Source organism: Labrus mixtus, chromosome 15 (assembly GCF_963584025.1).
Source record: "Labrus mixtus chromosome 15, fLabMix1.1, whole genome shotgun sequence".
Taxonomy (NCBI): Eukaryota; Metazoa; Chordata; class Actinopteri; order Labriformes; family Labridae; genus Labrus; species Labrus mixtus.
In genome coordinates, this window is record NC_083626.1 from 28725771 (window position 1) to 28748270 (window position 22500).

The window sequence follows — 22500 nt, forward strand, 5'->3', positions numbered from 1 at the left end:
CAAATTTGAGCAATTTAGACAGTTTGCAGGAATTTGCCTGCATGTTTTGATTTTAAAAAATCTATAAATTACCAACCATTGGGTGTCTATTTTTGTTGCTTTAGTATCACCAAGGCATCGACAACATCGTAACAAACCCTTCTCTGTTATGCAGATCATAAACGTCCTTCAAAGAGAGCGTTTGGTGTGTTTTGGTAAATAAATGCATTATGGCGAAAGTACATAATGTACCTCAAGGCTCCATACTAGAGCCATTGTTTTTTCCCTTTTTACATCAGGGATCTCCCGTCTGTATTTGATGCAGAAATGATAATAATTACATTTTCTCAAAGGAGAGATGAGCTCTGAAATAAGGGGTCTCAAACATAAACACAAAATATATTATATCAGATCCAGCTGTGTTTCATTAATTAAAACTTAAATCTTTCCAAATGTTGATGCAACGGTCAAACATTAGTCATGGTTTAGCTAGTTTATGACAAAGGTTTTAACGTGTAATCAGTAGACTCTTCTGAATGTTGGATGTCGTTTTTATAATTTAATCTGTTGCATGACGGCGCTGTGTGATCACAGTGTTTGTTACTTCCTGTTCTCTTCCTGTTTCCTGTGCAGAGGGCGGTCCGTTGTCCGAGGGGCATGTCATCAGAGCACCTATCAATGAGCAGAGCACGAAACCGTCCAGCCCCGCCCCCTCCGTTACCACGACAACAGGTCTGGTTTATGACGAGAGGATGATGGAGCACATGAACATGTGGGACAGGTGAGTTACCTGAAATGAGGTGATGTGTGGGGGTAAAGGTTTGACTCAACAGTCATGTGACTCGCTCTCTCTGCAGACATCATCCTGAACAGCCTCAGAGAATCTCTAAGATCTTCTCCAAACATCAGCAGCTGGGATTGGTCAAACGTTGCCAACGGATACCAGCTCGTCTAGCAACAGAGGAGGAGCTGGCCAGGTGTCACAGGTATGCATCGTTAATTTTTGATTTTGTAACCATATTTGTGCGCACATTGAAGGAGTTTTACGATTAAATCAGATTAATGAAATCTGATATTTTAAATGTAATCAGACATGTGATTTCTGTCTGTCTGTGTGTGTGTGTGTGTGTGTGTGTGTGTGTGTGTGTGTAGTGTGCAGCACATTGAGCAGATGAAGGCCACAGCAGGGATGAAGCCCAGAGATCTGAACAAACTGGGAAACGAGTTTAACTCGATCTTCTTCAACAACCAGAGCTTCACGTCCGCTCTGCTGGCTGCAGGAAGCTGCTTCAACGCTGTGGAGAGCATCCTCACAGGACAGGTAACACACAGGACAGGTAACACACAGGACAGGTAACACACAGGACAGGTAACACACAGGACAGGTAACACACAAGACAGGTAACACACAGGACAGGTAACACACAGGACAGGTAACACAAGGACAGGTAACACAGGACAGGTAACACAAAGGACAGGTAACACACAGGACAGGTAACACAGAACAGGTAACACAAAGGACAGGTAACACAAAGGACAGGTAACACACAGGACAGGTAACACAGGACAGGTAACACAAAGGACAGGTAACACACAGGACAGGTAACACAAGGACAGGTAACACACAGGACAGGTAACACACAAGACAGGTAACACACAGGACAGGTAACACAAGGACAGGTAACACACAGGACAGGTAACACACAAGACAGGTAACACACAGGACAGGTAACACACAAGACAGGTAACACACAGGACAGGTAACACAAGGACAGGTAACACACAGGACAGGTAACACACAGGACAGGTAACACACAGAACAGGTAACACAGGACAGGTAACACAAAGGACAGGTAACACACAGGACAGGTAACACACAGGACAGGTAACACAAGGACAGGTAACACAGGACAGGTAACACAAAGGACAGGTAACACACAGGACAGGTAACACACAAGACAGGTGACACACAGGACAGGTGACACACAGGACAGGTAACACAGGACAGGTAACACACAAGACAGGTAACACACAGGACAGGTAACACACAAGACAGGTAACACACAGGACAGGTAACACAAGGACAGGTAACACAGGACAGGTAACACAAAGGACAGGTAACACACAGGACAGGTAACACAAAGGACAGGTAACACACAGGGCAGGTAACACACAGGACAGGTAACACAGAACAGGTAACACAAAGGACAGGTAACACAAAGGACAGGTAACACACAGGACAGGTAACACAGGACAGGTAACACAAAGGACAGGTAACACACAGGACAGGTAACACAAGGACAGGTAACACACAGGACAGGTAACACACAGGACAGGTAACACAAGGACAGGTAACACAAAGGACAGGTAACACACAAGACAGGTAACACAAAGGACAGGTAACACACAAGACAGGTAACACACAGGACAGGTAACACAAGGACAGGTAACACAAAGGACAGGTAACACACAAGACAGGTAACACACAGGACAGGTAACACAAGGACAGGTAACACACAGGACAGGTAACACACAAGACAGGTAACACACAGGACAGGTAACACACAAGACAGGTAACACACAGGACAGGTAACACAAGGACAGGTAACACACAGGACAGGTAACACACAGGACAGGTAACACACAGAACAGGTAACACAGGACAGGTAACACAAAGGACAGGTAACACACAGGACAGGTAACACACAGGACAGGTAACACAAGGACAGGTAACACAGGACAGGTAACACAAAGGACAGGTAACACACAGGACAGGTAACACACAAGACAGGTGACACACAGGACAGGTGACACACAGGACAGGTGACACACAGGACAGGTAACACACAGGACAGGTAACACACAGGACAGGTAACACACTTCATCACTTCCTCTGTCCAGGTGAGTAACGGTGTGGCGATCGTTCGTCCTCCTGGTCATCATGCTGAGAGAGACTCTCCCTGCGGTTTCTGTCTCTTCAACACCGCAGCGCTCGCTGCTCGCCACGCTCAGAAAATTTCCCAGGGTGCACCGCTGCGAGTCCTAATCCTGGACTGGGACGTTCACCACGGCAACGGGACACAGCACATGTTTGAAGACGATGACAGGTGAGGAGGAGTCTTGATGTAAGTGAACATAAAATAAAAAAATAAATTGACCAAACATCTGGATGGACTCTCTCTCCAGCGTCCTCTACATCTCCCTCCATCGCTATGACAACGGGACATTCTTCCCGTCGTCAGTGGACGCAGCCCCAAACAGGGTTGGCGTGTCCAAGGGGGCGGGGTTTAATGTGAACGTGGCGTGGAGCGGAGGGAGGATGGGCGACTCAGACTACCTCGCTGCCTTTCACCGAGTCATTATGCCGATCGCCACCGAGGTAACACACACACAAACACACACACACACACACTCATTAGACCAGACAGAGCTCTCTGATTGGTCGATCCTTTGTGCAGTTTAACCCCGGCCTGGTTCTGGTGTCGGCCGGGTTCGATGCAGCTCGCGGGGATCCGCTCGGTGGATATAACGTGACTCCAGAGGGATACGCCCACTTTACACACCAGCTGATGTCACTGGCTGGGGGGCGGGTCCTAGTCATACTGGAGGTACACACACACACACACTCACACACACACACACACACACACACACATAAACACTCACACACACACACACACACACACACACACACAAACAAACACACACACATAAACACTCACACACACACACACACACATAAACACTCACACACACACACACACACACACACAAACAAACACACACACACACACACACACACACACACACACACACAGGTGTAATGGTTACTGATGTTTGTATTTCAGGGCGGTTATAATCTGACGTCCATCTCTGACTCCATGGCGATGTGCACCAGCGTGTTGCTAGGAGACTCTCCTCCCTCCTTAGTGACGCCTCTCCCTCCTCCCCATCACAGCGCCATGGCAACGATAAACCAAGTGATCCGACACCACGCCCCCTACTGGAGGTCCCTGAGGATACAGAGTCAGTAGTTACTCTAAATTGATTCATTATGTTTTTTATTTGTTCCTGTTGAGTTTAATTTAATCACATTTCTTTTAGTTCCAGAGTCTCTGCGGGCATCCCTGCCCTCACCAAAGCATCGTGGGAAACGTAGTTCCAAAGGAAAAGGCAGGAAGTCAGATCAGAGCAATGCAGACAGACCACCTCTGCCCCCTACAGGACGGGAGGACTCAACGGTAAAAACACAAACAATACAAGATGGAAAATAAATGAACTAACTTTTATTTTATCTTTTTTTTTTTTTCTCATCCAATCAGACGGAGCACAGTCTGGATCAGCTCACTCAGGGATTGGCCGGTTTGGACCTCAGCCATAACTCAGCCATTCACAGCCCTGTCACGTCCACACCAGTGGGCGGGGCCAGGCCGAAGGTCCGCACCAGCCCAGAGAAGGTCACCTGTGGAGGTGAAGTGAAGACGGAGTCAGATGAAGTGACACCTGAGCAGAGCCAATCAGGAGAGAGCCCACAGCCTCAACCTCAGGTGATCAGGACGTTTTAGGGTCTCTACAGTCTGCAGTCATCAGGCCTACACTTCCCATGATCCTTTGCATGCAAAGTCTGAAAATGTGTTTGTTCAATATTAAGTGTCTGTGTTAGAAAAAAAATCTCATTAACCCTTCACAGGCTGTTGCCGTGGCAGCATCAGAGTCTGTTGCTCCTGGAGACGAGCCAGCTGGAGAAAAGGGGGTGGAGCCAGAATCAGAGGGAGCATGTGGTTATTCGAAGTCTCAGATGTCTCTAGAGGTGACGTGTGGAGGACAAACAGACGTGAGAGAGTATATATTGTCTTGTTTCATACTCACTTACCTGTCTGTCTGTTATTAACCTGTCTGTCTGTCTGTCTCACTGCAGACCCCTCTGTACGTGGTGGACCCTCTGCCCTGGTGTCCCCACCTGGATGCCGTTAAGCCCCTCCCCCCCTCAGGTATAGATGTCTTCCAGTCGTGTCAGGACTGCGGCTCCGACGCTGAGAACTGGACCTGTCTCACCTGCTACCAGGTGACCTGTCTCACTTCTGTGAAAGAGTCTCACTCCCTGACGATGTCACCTGTCTCACCTGCTGACGATGTCACCTGTTCCCTGTGTGTCTCAGGTGTTCTGTGGTCGATATGTGAACGAGCACATGGTGACTCACGGCGTGGTGTCTGAACACCCGATGGTCCTGAGCTTCTGTGACCTGTCGGCGTGGTGCTACAGGTGTGAGTCGTACGTCCACAACCAGGTAACTCTGAGCTGAGTCAGCGTTTTAATAATCCTCATAAACAATAAACCAATGATCCAAAACAATGATGTACCTTCAACTGACCCGCAAACGCTCTGACACGGTCAAAATCTGTTCCTATCCACACATGCTCAGATCGCACATCTCCTCATAAAAACACATCACCGTTAGCGCTGTCATGAGCCCGCCAAATTCATTTTCAAAGTGTTAGCATCACCCGAAGTCACACCGGGTTTGTCTGAAACTATCAAAGTTTGCGGACGCGGTTTGTGTGGTCAGAGTGTTGTATGAAGCAGCGACCTCTGTCGTCCAATCAGGCGTCTCAGCATAGTGGGTGAGTAACTGTGTGTGTATGTGTGAGCGTGTAAAAAGTCCAGTTAGCATTGTTAGCACCAGCGCTAGTTTGGTTACGTCTGCCAGTGATGACGTCACACGGAGGAGAAACCGGCGCACAGCGTGACGCTCGTTTTTCCCCGTCTACACAGAAACAGATTAAACTGAGTTTTACTGAAGGAGACTTTTAAAAAGACCTACATTTGAGATTCTTCTTCTTTCTTTCTTTTTTCTGCTTAGATTCTGTTTGAAGCTAAAAATGCGGCTCACTTTGCAAAGTTTGGAGAGGAGATCGCTCCGTGGAGCTGAGAGGATGAAGAGGAGGATGTGATGAAGAGGAGGATGTGATGAAGAGGAGGTGATGAAGAGGAGGAGGAGGTGAAGGCGGTAGTTTAAAAATCTGAGAGCTGTGTCTGTTTCCCCCTCTTTTTTTTTCTTGTCTCTCTTCCTTTTGTGTGATTGGACTGTTGAGTGTGTCATCATGGATACCACAGCCAGCAGCACTGGTGCTTTGTGGGACATGTAGTTGAATCCATCCAGCAAAAATCTACGGTGTCCCACATGCAAAAAAAAAAAAAAAGAAACTCAAAAAGCATAAAAAAACAAAAATCTTTTTTATTTGGATTCTTTTGTAACTGCAGCGCGGTGCTGAATATGTGACCAATCACCAGCAGACTCCTCAAGTTCAATTAGAAAAGACCAAACTGAGAGTAGTGATGATGTCACCAGCAGGCCACGCCCACCACCAACAGCAGCTCAATAACTGTTTATGTTTTTAGTTTCATGGATCACTGTGAGAACTGAAACAGAGTCCAGACCACCTGAAGCACATCGATCACTGTGACAGCTTTTAAACACGTCAGCAAACTAATGCACGCCGTTATTGGACGTGTTTAAACGAAGCGTTTTACATTCACTTGAGAAAATCAAAAGAAACAAGACAATTAAAGGTGACATATCCTCCTCCTCTTCTTCAGTTTAAATAAGTGTCAGAGCTCCTCAAAACATGTGTGTGAAGTTTCTTGTTCTAAATCCACTCTGATCCTGTATTTGATCATGTCTATAAACCCCTCTATTTCAGCCCTGCTCAGAACAGGCTGTTTCTGTGTCTGTACCTTTAAATATGTAAATGAGCTGTGTCTGACCACGCCCCCTCTCTGGAAGGGCTTGGGTGTACTCGGTGCTTTCTCGCTCCATGTCCTATTGTTTACGGTGAGAAGGCAGACTCAGAGGGCAGAACAAACACCTAGCTGTGGGAGGAGTCACCCACCTGGGGGAGGGGCTACTGCCCTTTGTGATGTCATGAAGGGAAAATCTCCAAACGGCCTGTTTGAGCACACATTTTCTGAAAAGTGGAGCAGGGAAAAGACGGAGAGGATGGACTTTTCTCCTCATTGGGGGGTTTGTAGACGGACTAGAGACACATGTTAGAGTTAGAGGAACATGAGGAAGAGGATTTAAATTTGTGACCTTTATGAGAACATGTCTTACAAGAAAATAGAAAATTCTGCAGGTTGTTCTGAATGAAGAACGTTATTTCACAAGTGAATGCAAAACGCTTCCATGTCTTTACTTAAAGTGATTAACTACAAATTTACCTAAGAACAAAACAACTTGGAATCTAAAAAGGTATGTGCTCTAAATGTCTCTGTGACACTTCTCAGCTTGTTTTCTGATTTGTTTTAGACGAGCGTCAAAACAAAGAAAAGAAGAAAAACTTTCATTTTTAGGAGACAATTTTACTTTTTAGGTATTTCATTTTGATATTGATACCTGTTTGTTACCCACAGAAATAGAAGTACTAGACGACCAGTGTTGGATCATTTCTTGTTTTGTTTTTTTTAAATTGCAGACAAACTCCTTCACAGTGTCTGAGAAGCACAAAAACTTCTGCAATGTTTGGAAAAGAGGAGAGGGTGAAGCTGGAGACGAGCGAGGAGAGAAACCTGCTGCTCTCTCTCTCGCTCTCTCTCCCCCTCTCTCTCTCTCCCTCTCTCCCTCTCTCTCTATCTCTCCCTCTCTCTCCCTCTCTCTCCCCCTCTCTCCCCTCTCTCTCCCTCTCTCTCTCTCTCTCTCCCTCTCTCCCCCCTCTCTCTCCCTCTCTCTCTCTCTCTCTCTCTCTCCCCCCTCTCCCTCTCTCTCTCTCTCTCCCTCTCTCTCTCCCTCTCTCTCCCTCTCTCCCCCTCTCTCTCCCTCTCTCTCTCCTCTCCCTCTCTCTCTCTCTCCCTATCTCTCTGTCTCTCTCTCTCTCTCCCTGTCTCTCTCTCTCCCCTCTCTCTCCCTCTCTCTCTGTCTCTCTCCCTCTCTCTCTCTCTCTCCCTCTCTCTCTGTCTCTCTCTCCCTCTCTCTCTCTCTGTCTCTCTCTCTCTCTCTCTCTCCCTCTCTCTCTGTCTCTCTCCCTCTCTCTCTCTCTCTCTCTCCCTCTCTCTCTGTCTCTCTCTCCCTCTCCCTCTCTCTCTCTCTCACTTAGTTAAAAAAAGAAACAAGTAAAGATTTGTGGGTTTTTAAAAACTGTTAACAAAAAAAAAGATTTGAACGAGCAGGTTAAAAAAAAAGATTCTGATGTAATGGGGTTGAAAAAACACGATGATGCAGTAAGAAGTTTTATTTTGAAAGCAGAAGAGAGACTGTTGAGCTGCTTTAAAAACTTTTATTTAAGTTGATTTTTTTTGCTATTTTAAAAGAAGAAACAGAAACGACGTCTTTAAAGTTTGAAGCTGTAAACTTTGAGTTTATATTCAGTGTGTGTGTGTGTGTGTGTGTGTGTGTGTGTGTGTGTGTGTGTGTGTGTGTGTGTGTGTGTGTGTGTGTGTGTGTGTGTGTGTGTGTGTGTGTGTGTGTGTGTGTGTGTGTGTGTGTGTGTGTAGGTCTGTGTGCTGTGCAATAATCTGTTAATGAACAAACATGTTTTTTTTCTTCCTGCTTGTTTATAAATGTTTTTATTAAACTGAAGTTTGTACCACTTCCTGTTTCCTGTTTCATCAGTTCATGTTCAGATCTTTATAAAGGATTATTTATAGACCTGGGAGTCAAGACCACACTGACTGAGACCAGAGTGCTCCAAGAACGAGACAATTCTACAATCCACTTATCAGTCTGTTTGCTTTTTTAAGATTTAATGTAGAGAGAGGACGGAGGATAGAGTCAGAGAGAGAGAGAGAGTCAGAGAGAGAGTCAGAGAGAGAGAGAGTCAGAGAGAGAGACAGAGAGTCAGAGAGAGAGAGAGAGTCCGAGAGACAGAGGCAGACAGAGAGAGACAGACAGAGAGTCAGAGAGAGAGACAGAGAGAGAGACAGAGAGTCAGAGAGAGAGAGAGAGAGTCAGAGAGACAGACAGAGAGAGAGAGACAGACAGAGAGAGACAGAGAGTCAGAGAGAGAGAGTCAGAGAGACAGACAGACAGAGAGAGAGAGAGGAATGACATGAAGGAAAGGAGTCACAGGCCGGATTTAAACCTGGGCCGCCCACTTGGAGTACTAAAGCCTCCGTACATGGGGCGCGCGCACTACCCACTGCTCCACCAGCTTCCTTAATCAGACAGTTTTATCAACCTTATGACATCACACATTGACCTTATGACATCACACATTGACCTTATGACATCACACAGTGACCTTATGACATCACACATTGACCTTTGTTGCCGTTCCTTTAAGCTGTTTGACCTCACTTTGGGATCCCTAATCACTTCCTGTTTCTGGGCTAAACTTCATGTCCTAACCTTCCATCTACAGGAAGGGCCTTACTGTATTTCAAAATAAAAGCACACAGCAAACAAGTAAAGTACGCTCAGCTTTAGGTCAAAAAGTTCAAAATAAAAGCCTAACAATTATTTTTATTTTTAGATCTGATACTTTAGTCATATTAATACCACACCGATATAGAGTTAGAGTTTTAATCATATTATTTTAGTCTTCATTTATAATTTAATTTAAATATTAAAGCAGCGCTGTGACGATGAGCTGCACGGAAGAAGGTTTGATGTTGATCCGTCTGACGTCATCAGTCCAGATGTTTCTGCTGCTGTGACGCAGACTCAGCTCGGACATCTTATACTAAAAAATAAAAAACATGATTCAATGGTGTGACGTCACGTCGTATAGAAACACATGACGGTTTGTTTTAGTGTAAAATACAGAAAGATCGGGTTGTTGACGGATGAAGATCTACATCCGGGGATTTCGAGCTGCTGCATCCTCTCTCTTCTCTCCTCCTGCATCCTCTCATCCTGCAGGCAAACACACACACACACACACACACACACACACACACACACACACACACACACACACACACACACACACACAGAGACAGACAGACAGATTAGGAGAGAGACAGACAGGTGGACATCCTCCGGCTGCAGGTTTGTTTCCGGTTTTCTTCTCTCATCTGATTTTAGATCGTTTCTTTGTGAATACACACACACCGTCTTTGTGTGTGTGTCGGTAAAGAACAGAGGATGATGTAACCGTCGGTTCAGACTGTTTATATTCTGATGTTCGCTTGTGATTGGCTGCTCCGCTCAGACTAACGCTGCTGAATGTAATTGAACATGTGAATCTGTCGGAGTCTGAACACGCAGCTTCTTCATGTTGTGTTCACGGACCCCTCAGAGCTGTGACTGTTTCTGCAGCTGTGATTGGTCGCTGTGCTTCAGGTAAACGAGGTGAGCTGAAGCGTCAGTCAGAGCTGAAGATACTGATCCCTGATCGATACCAACACAAGTAGAAGTCGAGACACCTGATATTGAGATATTTATTTATTTAAATTACCAAAACGTGCAGACAAACTCCTGCACACCTGTCTATAGGCTGATCTCACACCTGTCTATAGGCTCTGAACACACCTGTCTATAGGCTCTGAACACACCTGTCTATAGGCTCTGAACACACCTGTCTATAGGCTCATCTCACACCTGTCTATAGGCTCATCTCACACCTGTCTATAGGCTCTGAACACACCTGTCTATAGGCTCATCTCACACCTGTCTATAGGCTCATCTCACACCTGTCTGTAGGCTCTGAACACACCTGTCTATAGGCTCTGAACACACCTGTCTATAGGCTCTGAACACACCTGTCTATAGGCTCATCTCACACCTGTCTGTAGGCTCATCTCACACCTGTCTGTAGGCTCATCTCACACCTGTCTGTAGGCTCATCACACACCTGTCTATAGGCTCATCTCACACCTGTCTATAGGCTCTGAACACACCTGTCTGTAGGCTCATCTCACACCTGTCTATAGGCTCTGAACACACCTGTCTGTAGGCTCATCTCACACCTGTCTATAGGCTCATCTCACACCTGTCTGTAGGCTCATCTCACACCTGTCTATAGGCTCATCTCACACCTGTCTGTAGGCTCATCTCACACCTGTCTATAGGCTCATCTCACACCTGTCTGTAGGCTCATCTCACACCTGTCTATAGGTTCTGAACACACCTGTCTGTAGGCTCATCTCACACCTGTCTATAGGCTCTGAACACACCTGTCTGTAGGCTCATCTCACACCTGTCTATAGGCTCTGAACACACCTGTCTATAGGCTCTGAACACACCTGTCTATAGGCTCTGAACACACCTGTCTATAGGCTCATCTCACACCTGTCTATAGGCTCTGAACACACCTGTCTGTAGGCTCTGAACACACCTGTCTATAGGCTCATCTCACACCTGTCTATAGGCTGATCTCACACCTGTCTATAGGCTCATCTCACACCTGTCTATAGGCTCTGAACACACCTGTCTGTAGGCTCATCTCACACCTGTCTATAGGCTCATCTCACACCTGTCTATAGGCTCTGAACACACCTGTCTATAGGCTCATCTCACACCTGTCTGTAGGCTCATCTCACACCTGTCTATAGGCTCATCTCACACCTGTCTATAGGCTCTGAACACACCTGTCTGTAGGCTCTGAACACACCTGTCTATAGGCTCTGAACACACCTGTCTGTAGGCTCTGAACACACCTGTCTATAGGCTCTGAACACACCTGTCTGTAGGCTCATCTCACACCTGTCTATAGGCTCATCTCACACCTGTCTGTAGGCTCTGAACACACCTGTCTATAGGCTCATCTCACACCTGTCTGTAGGCTCTGAACACACCTGTCTATAGGCTCATCTCACACCTGTCTATAGGCTCTGAACACACCTGTCTATAGGCTCTGAACACACCTGTCTATAGGCTCATCTCACACCTGTCTATAGGCTCATCTCACACCTGTCTGTAGGCTCTGAACACACCTGTCTGTAGGCTCTGAACACACCTGTCTATAGGCTCATCTCACACCTGTCTATAGGCTCTGAACACACCTGTCTATAGGCTCTGAACACACCTGTCTATAGGCTCATCTCACACCTGTCTATAGGCTCATCTCACACCTGTCTGTAGGCTCTGAACACACCTGTCTATAGGCTCTGAACACACCTGTCTGTAGGCTCATCTCACACCCGTCTATAGGCTCATCTCACACCTGTCTGTAGGCTCATCTCACACCTGTCTATAGGCTCATCTCACACCTGTCTATAGGCTCATCTCACACCTGTCTATAGGCTCTGAACACACCTGTCTATAGGCTCTGAACACACCTGTCTATAGGCTCTGAACACACCTGTCTGTAGGCTCATCTCACACCTGTCTATAGGCTCTGAACACACCTGTCTGTAGGCTCTGAACACACCTGTCTATAGGCTCTGAACACACCTGTCTGTAGGCTCATCTCACACCTGTCTGTAGGCTCATCTCACACCTGTCTATAGGCTCATCTCACACCTGTCTGTAGGCTCTGAACACACCTGTCTATAGGCTCTGAACACACCTGTCTATAGGCTCTGAACACACCTGTCTATAGGCTCTGAACACAAACATTTATCAAAACCAAAACTTGTTAAATACATACGAAATTAAATACAAACACAGTAACTGCATGAAAACGTATCAGAAAGGAACAATATCAGAGAATATCTTTAAAGTAGAAGAACACGATTTAAAATAAATATCAGACTCCATTTTTGTTTTTCTGCAGAAAAGAGTCCGGTTAGCTTAGCATTAGCAGCAGGTTCATGTAACTGCTGGTTTCACTTAGCTTAGCATTAGCAGCAGGTTCGTGTAACTGCTGGTTTCACTTAGCTTAGCATTAGCAGCAGGTACAAGTAACTGCTAGTTTCACTTAGCTTAGCATTAGCAGCAGGTTCATGTAACTGCTGGTTTCACTTAGCTTAGCATTAGCAGCAGGTTCATGTAACTGCTGGTTTCACTTAGCTTAGCATTAGCAGCAGGTTCATGTAACTGCTGGTTTCACTTAGCTTAGCATTAGCAGCAGGTTCATGTAACTGCTGGTTTCACTTAGCTTAGCATTAGCAGCAGGTTCATGTAACTGCTGGTTTCACTTAGCTTAGCATTAGCAGCAGGTTCATGTAACTGCTGGTTTCACTTAGCTTAGCATTTGCAGCAGGTTCATGTAACTACTGGTTTCACTTAGCTTAGCATTAGCAGCAGGTTCATGTAACTGCTGGTTTCACTTAGCTTAGCATTAGCAGCAGGTTCATGTAACTACTGGTTTCACTTAGCTTAGCATTAGCAGCAGGTTTATAGGTCTACACGATATAATAAATTACATCTGAAACTCTCTCTCTCTCAGTCATGTCGGCGTCGCCCGCCCTCGCCGACCTCTCTCGTCTCTATCAGACGGAGTTCGTACGAAGCGCCCGGGCGGTGGGCGTGCTCTGGGCCGTCTGCACGCTCTGCTTCGCCATCATCCAGGTGGTCGTCCTCGTGCAGCCGTCCTGGATCGGCACCGCAGAAACCCGCCACCAGGGGGCGGGGCCAGTCCCCCCCAGCGGCACCCTTGGACTCTTCGAGGTGAGAAACATGTTTTTACAGTGTGAAGGTGTTTCCAAACATCTGTCTGATGAAACCGTTTTTAAAAAAGAGATTCTATCGATATGTCGAGTATCTTTACTCCGCGTGTCCCCGCCTCCTCCTCAGGTGTGTGTGGAGTCGGACTGGCCGGTCCCGGACTGTCGCGGCCGTCTTTCCAGTCTGTCTCCTCTGCCGTCCTTCCAGTCGGTGGCGGTGTTGGTGGGCGTGTCTCTGTGGGCGGTGTGGACGAGCGTCCTCTGTCTCTGTCTCTTCAGGTTCTGCAGCGCTGCGACCGTCTACAAGATCTGTGCGTGGCTGCAGCTCACCGCAGGTCAGTGCGTCTCCACGCTATCAGCTGTCAGAGGACGCCATGCTCATACAGACTGTATATTAACATGGACAACACGTCTCTGTCTCCTCCCACTGCACAAAAGTGAAGCCAAATTACCCCCAGAACGTTCACTGAGATATTAAGCTGTTGATGTGATTTGTAGCCTAGACATGCCAAGGGAGCTGATTGGTGGAGTCTTGTATTGATGCCCCGCCCCTTTCTCTAATGTGTCCGTCTGTCTCCTCAGGTTTCTGTCTGGCGTTGGCCTGTCTCCTGTTTCCCGACTCGTGGGAGAGTCCAGAGATGAGGGCGCTGTGTGGCGACTCGGTGAGGATCGTAAAAGTTGTTCTGCAGAGCGTCGTCATGACAACAGACTTTTAAACTTCAATTTGATTCTAGTCAAAACGATGTGATCTGCATTACTAACACTGATCCTGTGTTTGCCTCCAGGTGGGCAGTTTCTCTCCAGGTAACTGTTCCGTCCACTGGGCCTACATCCTGGCCATCCTGGGGATTCTGGACGCCGCCATCTTGGCCACGTTGGCCTTCGTTCTCGCCAACAGACAGGACGCCCTGCTGCCACCAGACGCAAAGGAAGGTGAGAAACAGACACATCTGAAGGGTCCGGTTAGCTTAGCATTAGCAGCAGGTTCATGTAACTGCTGGTTTCACTTAGCTTAGCATTAGCAGCAGGTTCATGTAACTGCTGGTTTCACTTAGCTTAGCATTAGCAGCAGGTTCATGTAACTGCTGGTTTCACTTAGCTTAGCATTAGCAGCAGGTACAAGTAACTGCTCGTTTCACTTAGCTTAGCATTAGCAGCAGGTTCATGTAACTGCTGGTTTCACTTAGCTTAGCATTAGCAGCAGGTTCATGTAACTGCTAGTTTCACTTAGCTTAGCATTAGCAGCAGATTCATGTAACTGCTGGTTTCACTTAGCTTAGCCTTAGCAGCAGGTACAAGTAACTGCTCGTTTCACTTAGCTTAGCATTAGTAGCAGGTTCATGTAACTGCTGGTTTCACTTAGCTTAGCATTAGCAGCAGGTTCATGTAACTGCTGGTTTCACTTAGCTTAGCATTAGCAGCAGGTTCATGTAACTGCTGGTTTCACTTAGCTTAGCATTAGCAGCAGGTTCATGTAACTGCTGGTTTCACTTAGCTTAGCATTAGCAGCAGGTTCATGTAACTGCTAGTTTCATTTAGCTTAGCATTAGCAGCAGATTCATGTAACTGCTGGTTTCACTTAGCTTAGCATTAGCAGCAGGTACAAGTAACTGCTGGTTTCACTTAGCTTAGCATTAGCAGCAGGTTCATGTAACTGCTGGTTTCACTTAGCTTAGCATTAGCAGCAGGTTCATGTAACTGCTGGTTTCACTTAGCTTAGCATTAGCAGCAGGTACAAGTAACTGCTCGTTTCACTTAGCTTAGCATTAGCAGCAGAAAGATAAACACTTTGATAATGAGACTTTCTTTTGTGTTTTCAGTGACTACAGGTCTGCTGATGTCGGCGTAGAGTCACCAGGTGAGTCTCTTCTTCTTCTTCTGTCACCGTCTCTTCAATGCTTCAGACTAACTCTCTTTACTTCCTTTTCCTCCTCTTTAGGCTGGATTAGTCTTCACTCCTCCTGATTTCTCCATCCTTCCTCTTCGTCATTATCTCCGTCAGAGGGGACAAACGTCAAAAAGATCCAGAAGAAGGACGCAGCAGTTCTCCTCGTCTCCTCGTCTCCTCGTCTCCTTGTCTCCTCGTCTCCTCCGCTCACAGCAGCAACCTGTTTTTAAAACAGTGTGATCATTTAAAACACACAAATGTTTAAAGGAAGAATGTGCTACTTTTTGATCCAGTAGATGTCGCTCGTGAGCTCTAGCATGAAAACAAAACAAACTGCTGTTAGGCCACGCCTCCTCCATACTGAAGCCTCCGCTCTCCTGCAGAGACACACCTCCAACCCCCCTTCACTCACATTCGCATGAAGGAGTTATCAATTAGAACGCACCGTAATTAAGCGGTCAAATTTGTTCTTTGCTCGAGCTACAATCAGCTGTGTCCTGCATTGTTGTGTTAGCATGCTAATGTTAGCGCTCTTTAGTTAGCTCGTAGCTTCACATTTCATGTAAACTGACACAGAATGAGCGTGATCTAAAAACTCTTACTAACATCCAAATAATCAGTGAGTATGTTCTTCTTCTTCTCTCTAGTTCTTGACTAAAACAGCTTTTATACACAAGGGGAGGAGCCGGCCGTCCCGTCCATGTAAACACGGCTCTGACAACAACACAGCCAGCGGGACTCGAGCTTCTCCCTCATTGTAGACAGTCAGGACTCAGAGACACATTTACACAGGACAGACTTTATGATTTATTTATGTGGAACATGTGGAACATTCTTTCTTTAAATCAAAGAGTAAATTAATGTAGCCGTGGTGACACTAGTGCCAAATACAAATCTTTGTTGCCATGTTACAGAAAGTGTTAAAGTGTTTATAGAGTAAAAGTAGTAAAAATCTCACACTAAAAATGTCCCTAATGTGTTCCTGTAGACCGAGAAGAGAAACAGTTTTTATAGTTTTGTAGATTTTGTAGCGAAATGTGTGTGTGCAGGTTGTTACATGTTGTTTGTGTGTACAGAGTGAATCATGCATGTGTGTCGATCAGACTGTGATCAACAGAGTTCATGTGTGTTTCTGTTCAAAGATAAATAAATTAATTAAAGATATTATCTTTTGTGTGTATTGTTGATAAAGAAGGAAACATGGCGTCTGTTGGTGGATATTGACTTTAATTCAGAGAGTTTTTACTACAGACAGACGAGTGATTTCACTGACAGAGCTGCTGCAGACGTTACTGAACTACATGAAAACAACGAAAAAACAAACCAATCACAGAGCTGATTACTGTCGCCATGGTTACGGTCACTATTTATCATCCTTCTGTTTGTTTCTTTCACAAACACATTCACACTGATGGAGGGACAGTGGATTCAGTGCGAAGGTGTTTTTGAACCTTTAATGATTTTTTTAAATTCTTTTGGGTGTCAAACAAAACTCCAAGTCACCATCACTGCCGGAAACAACCAATCGGAAAGCTTCCGACTCTGTTGCTAGGCAGCTGTTAGCTGGGTGAAGTTCTTTTAAAGTTCTTTTAAAGTTTTAAAGAGCCGCTCTGCAGAAATTATATAAGGACATGTGTTTAATTTCATCAAAACTTTCCTGAAAACAACAACACTACATTTTGGTACTTTTCACAGGTCAAAAAAAGAGCAAGATTTTTTGGTTTTGTTGAGCTGACTGATGAGTCAGGAAATGTCTCCAAAAGTATGGAGCTCTATTTAAAATTACAGATATAATCATGGCATTTTCTTACAGCACATGTTGAATAATCTGCTTGCATTGTATCATTAGCGATCAGTTTTCCTGACTTCCTTAAATGCATCACAAATGATCAGACCTCCATTCAACAATTTAACATTTGAAGACCTAACATTTTGTTTTCTTCTTCTCTCGAGGACAGACCTGTTGAAGCTTGTCTCATGATGTTATTACTTTAGACGTTACGTTAATGATGTGACTAAATCAGATGAAAATCATTTTCTATTTCAGATTCAAACCGCTGAAGAAGACAGAGGGAAGTCTCGGTGTAACTTACTATTTAGAGTTAAACTGAGGCTCACCACAAATCGATAAACGGGTGCTTCACCAAGGGCTTGATTTGAGCACTCATTTTGAACGAGTAACGAGTTGTTACCTGTTCTGTAAACTATGCAGCGCACGGAAAAGGAATTCTCACTGCGCTGGAAGGTGTTTAACGCTAACTGCTAGCTAAACCGGATATTCAGAGATGGTCAGTGTCGCTCCCGGAGGCATACATCGTTATCAGACGATAGCAGATGGGTTCAGAGATTGAACACAAGTTAAAGTAGAGAAAGGCGTCCCCCAAACAACGGTACTCCGACCACTTATTTTTTCTGTATTGACTGTGCGTCTCTATGCAGATGACACGATTTTTTACACTTGAAATGTCTTAAATCCAGTCTTCAATTCTGTGGTATTCTGATATTCATTAAATATATTCATCAGAAGATAAAATAATATTTATAATGATTTTCACATAATTACATTAATGATAGAACGTCAACAGCTTCTCTTTTTAAACATGCATGCTGTTTGTCCTCCTCATTTGTTCCCATGATTAGTACCAGATTATGTTGTCAAGTTCAGGAAACTTTCAAGGATATTATCTCTGTTCCTCTCAGTCCTCCATCACGTCTTCTCGCCACGATAACGATAAACAACTGATCAGACACGTTTTCACAAAAGCAGCAAAATAATAAACGATCAAAATAGACACAAAAAATCATGTTAGAATACAACAAAATATACGTTCTCCTCATCCCTCCATCTGCTCTATCTCCTCCTACACTTCCTCTCCTTGTTTCCTCTCCTTCATCTGTTTTCTCTCCTCACCTCACCTTTCCTTGTCTCCTCTCCTCCTTCTTCCCTTCCTCTCTTACTTTCCTTTCTTCTCCTTTCCTTTCCTCTCCTCTTACTCCCTCATGTAATCTAGAATCTGATCAATCAGTATCTGGGGGTCGTAGTTCAGGACAGCTCTCCTCCGGCGCCTACGACTCCCATGATTCAGTTCTTCCATGTCAGGGGTTGCCATGGTATCAATGCGTTTCATCCTCTGCAGCCCGGCGGCGGCGGGGCGGAGCTTATCCTCATCCTCCTCGACATCATCCAGCCTCTTCACTCTGAGCAGAGGGGGGTCATCGCTGGGCGACGGAGGAGCCAAGTCGTCAAGGGAACGTCGGGTTCTTCTGTGGGAGGAGCTTATGGGTTCAGGTGACGTGAAGGACACGTCCCTCCTCATTCTGCGGCCAGATGACATCACAGCGCCGCTGTCAGGGCCAATATTGGACAGTAACTTAGCAACCAGACGTCTGAGGAGGATGAGATGTAGAGACAGCGTTAGTGAAAGTATTATTTGATTTTTTTATTTTAATTTACAGTTCAGTTTAAAACATTTTATTTGAAAATCCTGACGGTTGTCGCTGCTTCATGTGAAGCCAACACAACGCAAAGTCTGGTTTACTTCAGCTTTGTGTCACCTCACACATAATACCAACAACAACAACAACAACATTATGAGTTAGGACAACAAAAATATCAGAATCAGAACAGAACTGAATGCACGGCCTGTTAGGACTCTCCAGTGGGAAACAATGGAATCAAACTGATTCTGTTGCAGACGCTTGCTCATGTTGCACGCTGTAAGGACAGAGGCGCTGCTTGGGGCCCCAGGCCAGTAAGGGGTCCCAGAGGGCTGACGAACACGCATATTTTGCAATGACAGTAGGAAACCTCCCTAAGGGGGCCCCATCTGACAGCAATTATACAAATAAAATTACTTGTAATTACTCTCATTACCCTGCTTATCAGAATGAAAGTCACTGAAGGAAAAATAAGAGGAATTATTAAAGAAAGAGTAAGAGCGTTGGGACACTGGCAGACGGTGGTCGGAGGGGCCCCGACAGACTCTGGACTCGGCGCTGTGTAAGGACACGCTGTTCACATGATTTACCGAGAGGATTCACACGTTGAAATGGAAGATTCAGTTGATTGATTGTTTTTTTTTATCTCATTGATTGATTGGTTGACGTGTCAGTTTGTGATTGGTCACCTCAGAGCCTCCTGCTCTCCTGCTCGGCTTGCTCCTGATGAAAGTCGACCGGCCTGACGGAGTCTCTCCTGTCTCGCTCTCTCCAGCAGATTCTGAGCCACCTGAGGCTCCATCCTGATGATCAGAGATCGCAGGTTACAATCACTCACTTTGACTCATGATAAATATTCTAGAGGAGATTTGAATGAATGTTTTAACTCCAGTGAAGTGGTGTTCACCTGTCCAGCAGGGCCTGAGCTAACTGGGGCTCCAGGAGGCCCCACCAGGCAGCAGGGGGCCTCCCCATGCTCAGGCCCCGCCCCCCTGTCTCATCGTAGTCTGGAGGGGCAGGGCCCTGGAAGTCTCCAGGTGTCTCCTGATCATCCTCCTCATCCTCTTCTTCCTCCACCACCTCAACGTCACCTGGGTTGACCAATCCGGCGCTCTCCGCCTCGCTCAGTAGGCGGAGCAGAGACGAAAGGTACGCTGAGAACGAGATGAATTGGTCAACAGCTTTTAAAAAACAGAAATATCAGACATCTGAAAAGCCATTGTTTGTGAGTGAAAAGGTGACAGCTCTCCAACCTGCTCGCTGCTCCTCCTCTTGAACCCGTCTCTGGTCCCTCTCCACCAATCGCTGCAGGGCCTGGTCCAAGCCCCGCCCTCTCCAGTCATCTGTTTGGTAGTATGGGTCATTGGCTCCTCCTCCTCCCTGAGAGGTGGGATATGACATCATCCGGTCCTCATAGGGCAGCAGGTTAGGGAGGTCTCTGCGCTGCCGTCTGGCTTCGCCCACAGAGACATCCAGGCCACGCCCCCCGCCGCGACCTGCAGGTAGAGGCTGAAAGCCAAAGAGAAGAATTAAAAGAGTTGTTTGGAGTTTTATTAATATCGTGTTTCACCGGTTTTATTTAACAAATCAGGTTTTATTTGAGGTTATTAGTGGTAAAAGAGGATTTAATAATAGAAAGTAACTCCCCCTAATCCTCCCTCGATAATCCCGCCGTGCCCCTCCTGCTGCTGACCAGAGATCAGATCAGAGTCTCTCCGCTCTCATCTGATGAACACCTGAGCTGAGCGTTAACGTTTGTCATTTAAATAAAGTTGTGAATGAAGTCATTGTGCACCTCTTTGAGCTGCTTTAACACCTGATGATGTCGTATCATTATTATTTATGTTAAAATGATTATTATTTCACTCCAATGTCCGTACACTACCTGATTGGCTGCCCTCTAAGCCAATCAGAATCCGGCATATAAGAGAAACTAAATAATATTTACTAATTTAAAAAGTTTATTAGAAACAAAATAAAAACACAAAACAAGAAATATATGTTTTTAAGGTCACGTCTCTGTAAAGTATTTATTTTTAAAACGTGCTGTTATTAAGGCTGTTTTTGATTGGTTCATTAGGTTATGACGCAGTACGCAGGCAGGACGTCAGTAACAAACAGGAAGCTGCAGACAGGTGCAGGTGGAGATGAGGAGAGACTACACACCTGCTGCTCTAAGGGTATGGAAGCGATTAGTGATCAGAATTCAAATGATAAAGCTAATTTGAAAATTCAAATGCATTAACAGAAATGCTTTTTAATGAGTGTATTATTTGACTCAAAAATAAAATGATGATTAATTTATCTAATTAGAATTTTAGTTTTCAACTTCAAAAATGCACATTCTTTGACTAAATTAAATGAAGAAAATTACATTTGCGTTATCATTTTGAAAAAATCCCCCGCTAAATTTGTATCATAATTCAAATGAAAAAGCTCATTTTAAAATGAAAATACAGTAACAGAAATATCTTTTAATTTTCAGATTATAGGAGCATTATTTGACCTATATTTAAAATGAATATTCAGTTATCCAGTTTGCATTATACTTTTACTCTCTATGTATGCATATTGTATGACATCATTCAAATGAAAACTAAAAGGTCTTTGGCTTTTCCTTTTCAAACTTGCCGTGCTAAAAAGTGATCATAATTCAAACCAACTCGAAAACGAAATGGCAAAGTGGACGGCGCAGGAAAGAGACGTCAGACTCCAGCTCCCAGGCAGGTGAACGTAATGTTTACAGTCTGAGGCGAGCGGGCAGAACGCGCAGCACGATGGGTGGCGGGGTGAATCTTTAACGCTGGTACAAGCTCCAAACTAGTTGTTGCCCTGATTTTGATTCAGTTTTGGCGTTGTAGTTGATTATTCTTTTAATAACTACAAAACAACCTCTGAAAGGGAGAGAGAGCTCATACAGTCGGTCGAGAGGGAGAGTGTGAGCCATTACGCACAGAGGATGAGAGACACTTTGTGCACAGAGCTGGAGAGATTATTAGAAACAGAAAATTCAATCGATAATCTTTTTTAATGTAACTAAGTTAAGCAGAGAAGAGAGTGATCTATAATCTATCAATAAACCGGTCTTAGGACACGTCTGTGTGAATTTCACGGCGTGCAGATGCTGAGTGACTCTCACGGTCAGAGATAGTGGGCATGGTGTCACGCGTGAGACTTGGCAGCTCTGGTTATAAAGCTGCTGCGTCGTCTCGCTGAAAGTTCAGTGTGCGCTGAAAAAAACACTCCGATCGCCACCTGCATCACAGTGTGAACTAAAGTCTGCCCTAGTGTTAAAGATTCACCCCGCCACCCATCGTGCTGCGCGTTCTGCCCGCTCGCCTCATAGACTGTAAACATTACGTTCACCTGGGAGCTGGAGTCTGACGTCACTTTCCTGCGCCGTCCACTTTGCCATTTCGTTTTCGAGTTTGAATTATGATCACTTTTTAGCACGGCAAGTTTGAAAAGGAAAAGCCAAAGACCTTTTAGTTTTCATTTGAATGATGTCATACAATATGCATACATAGAGAGTAAAAGTATAATGCAAACTGGATAACTGAATATTCATTTTAAATATAGGTCAAATAATGCACCTATAATCTGAAAATTAAAACATGTTTCTGTTCCTGTATTTTCATTTTAAAATGAGCTTTTTCATTTGAATTATGATACAAATTTAGCGGGGCATTTTTTCAAAATGATAAAGCAAATG

General features: G+C 45.1%; 3 protein-coding genes and 2 long non-coding RNA genes across 8 annotated transcripts in view; 3 read left to right on the forward strand and 2 right to left on the reverse strand.

Moving 5' to 3' along the window:
* hdac6 (histone deacetylase 6) overlaps positions 1–4644 on the forward strand; it is a 16890-nt gene extending 12246 nt beyond the window's left edge. Inside the window, exons 17-25 of one of the 2 annotated variants that reach the window (XM_061058429.1) lie at positions 613–760; positions 837–965; positions 1132–1300; positions 2881–3086; positions 3166–3358; positions 3438–3587; positions 3828–4005; positions 4084–4220; positions 4302–4641. In XM_061058429.1, coding sequence (XP_060914412.1) covers positions 613–760; positions 837–965; positions 1132–1300; positions 2881–3086; positions 3166–3358; positions 3438–3587; positions 3828–4005; positions 4084–4220; positions 4302–4544 — 1553 coding nt within the window. In that variant the 3' untranslated portion in view covers positions 4545–4641. Of the gene's footprint in view, positions 1–612; positions 761–836; positions 966–1131; positions 1301–2880; positions 3087–3165; positions 3359–3437; positions 3588–3827; positions 4006–4083; positions 4221–4301 lie in introns of both variants that reach the window. The other variant, XM_061058430.1, reaches the window with a different exon arrangement.
* Positions 1–17078, reverse strand: part of LOC132990289 (uncharacterized) — a 49934-nt gene extending 32856 nt beyond the window's left edge. Inside the window, exon 1 of the long non-coding RNA XR_009676039.1 lies at positions 15742–17078. This is a non-coding gene — a long non-coding RNA (uncharacterized LOC132990289). The remainder of the gene's footprint in view (positions 1–15741) is intronic.
* On the forward strand, positions 5912–8562 carry LOC132990288 (uncharacterized). Its single transcript, XR_009676038.1, has 2 exons — positions 5912–5944; positions 5979–8562. It is a non-coding gene; the product is annotated as an uncharacterized LOC132990288 (long non-coding RNA).
* Positions 9612–16514, forward strand: lhfpl4b (LHFPL tetraspan subfamily member 4b). Of its 3 annotated transcripts, XR_009676032.1 has the most exons (8): positions 9612–9962; positions 13246–13466; positions 13593–13797; positions 14045–14124; positions 14248–14395; positions 15283–15320; positions 15402–15507; positions 15540–16514. XR_009676032.1 is itself a non-coding variant. In XM_061058452.1 (7 exons), exons 1-6 carry the CDS (start codon positions 9758–9760, stop codon positions 15309–15311), a joined length of 888 nt encoding a protein of 295 aa, XP_060914435.1. In that variant the 5' UTR covers positions 9612–9757; the 3' UTR covers positions 15312–15320; positions 15402–16514. The 3 variants fall into 3 exon arrangements, 2 of the variants coding, with proteins under 2 accessions (XP_060914435.1, XP_060914436.1); XM_061058452.1 differs by having other exon boundaries at positions 15402–16514; XM_061058453.1 differs by lacking the exon at positions 9612–9962 and adding an exon at positions 9984–10265 and having other exon boundaries at positions 15402–16514.
* A 453-nt stretch (positions 17079–17531) lies between the features above and the next one.
* The window catches only part of pcsk1nl (proprotein convertase subtilisin/kexin type 1 inhibitor, like), an 8390-nt gene continuing 3421 nt past the window's right edge, over positions 17532–22500 (reverse strand). Inside the window, exons 2-5 of the mRNA XM_061058404.1 lie at positions 20042–20297; positions 19696–19942; positions 19478–19591; positions 17532–18737 (exon numbers count right to left, since the gene is read on the reverse strand). Coding sequence (XP_060914387.1) covers positions 18341–18737; positions 19478–19591; positions 19696–19942; positions 20042–20297 — 1014 coding nt within the window. The 3' untranslated portion in view covers positions 17532–18340. The remainder of the gene's footprint in view (positions 18738–19477; positions 19592–19695; positions 19943–20041; positions 20298–22500) is intronic.

Bases quoted from the DNA above. Each gene is read 5' to 3' on its own strand.
- lhfpl4b (XM_061058452.1), top strand. From the start codon at position 9,758: ATGAAGATCTACATCCGGGGATTTCGAGCTGCTGCATCCTCTCTCTTC. The intron at 9,963-13,245 runs GTTTGTTTCCGG...TCTCTCTCTCAG, and splicing joins TGGACATCCTCCGGCTGCAG to TCATGTCGGCGTCGCCCGCC. The intron at 13,467-13,592 runs GTGAGAAACATG...CCTCCTCCTCAG, and splicing joins GCACCCTTGGACTCTTCGAG to GTGTGTGTGGAGTCGGACTG.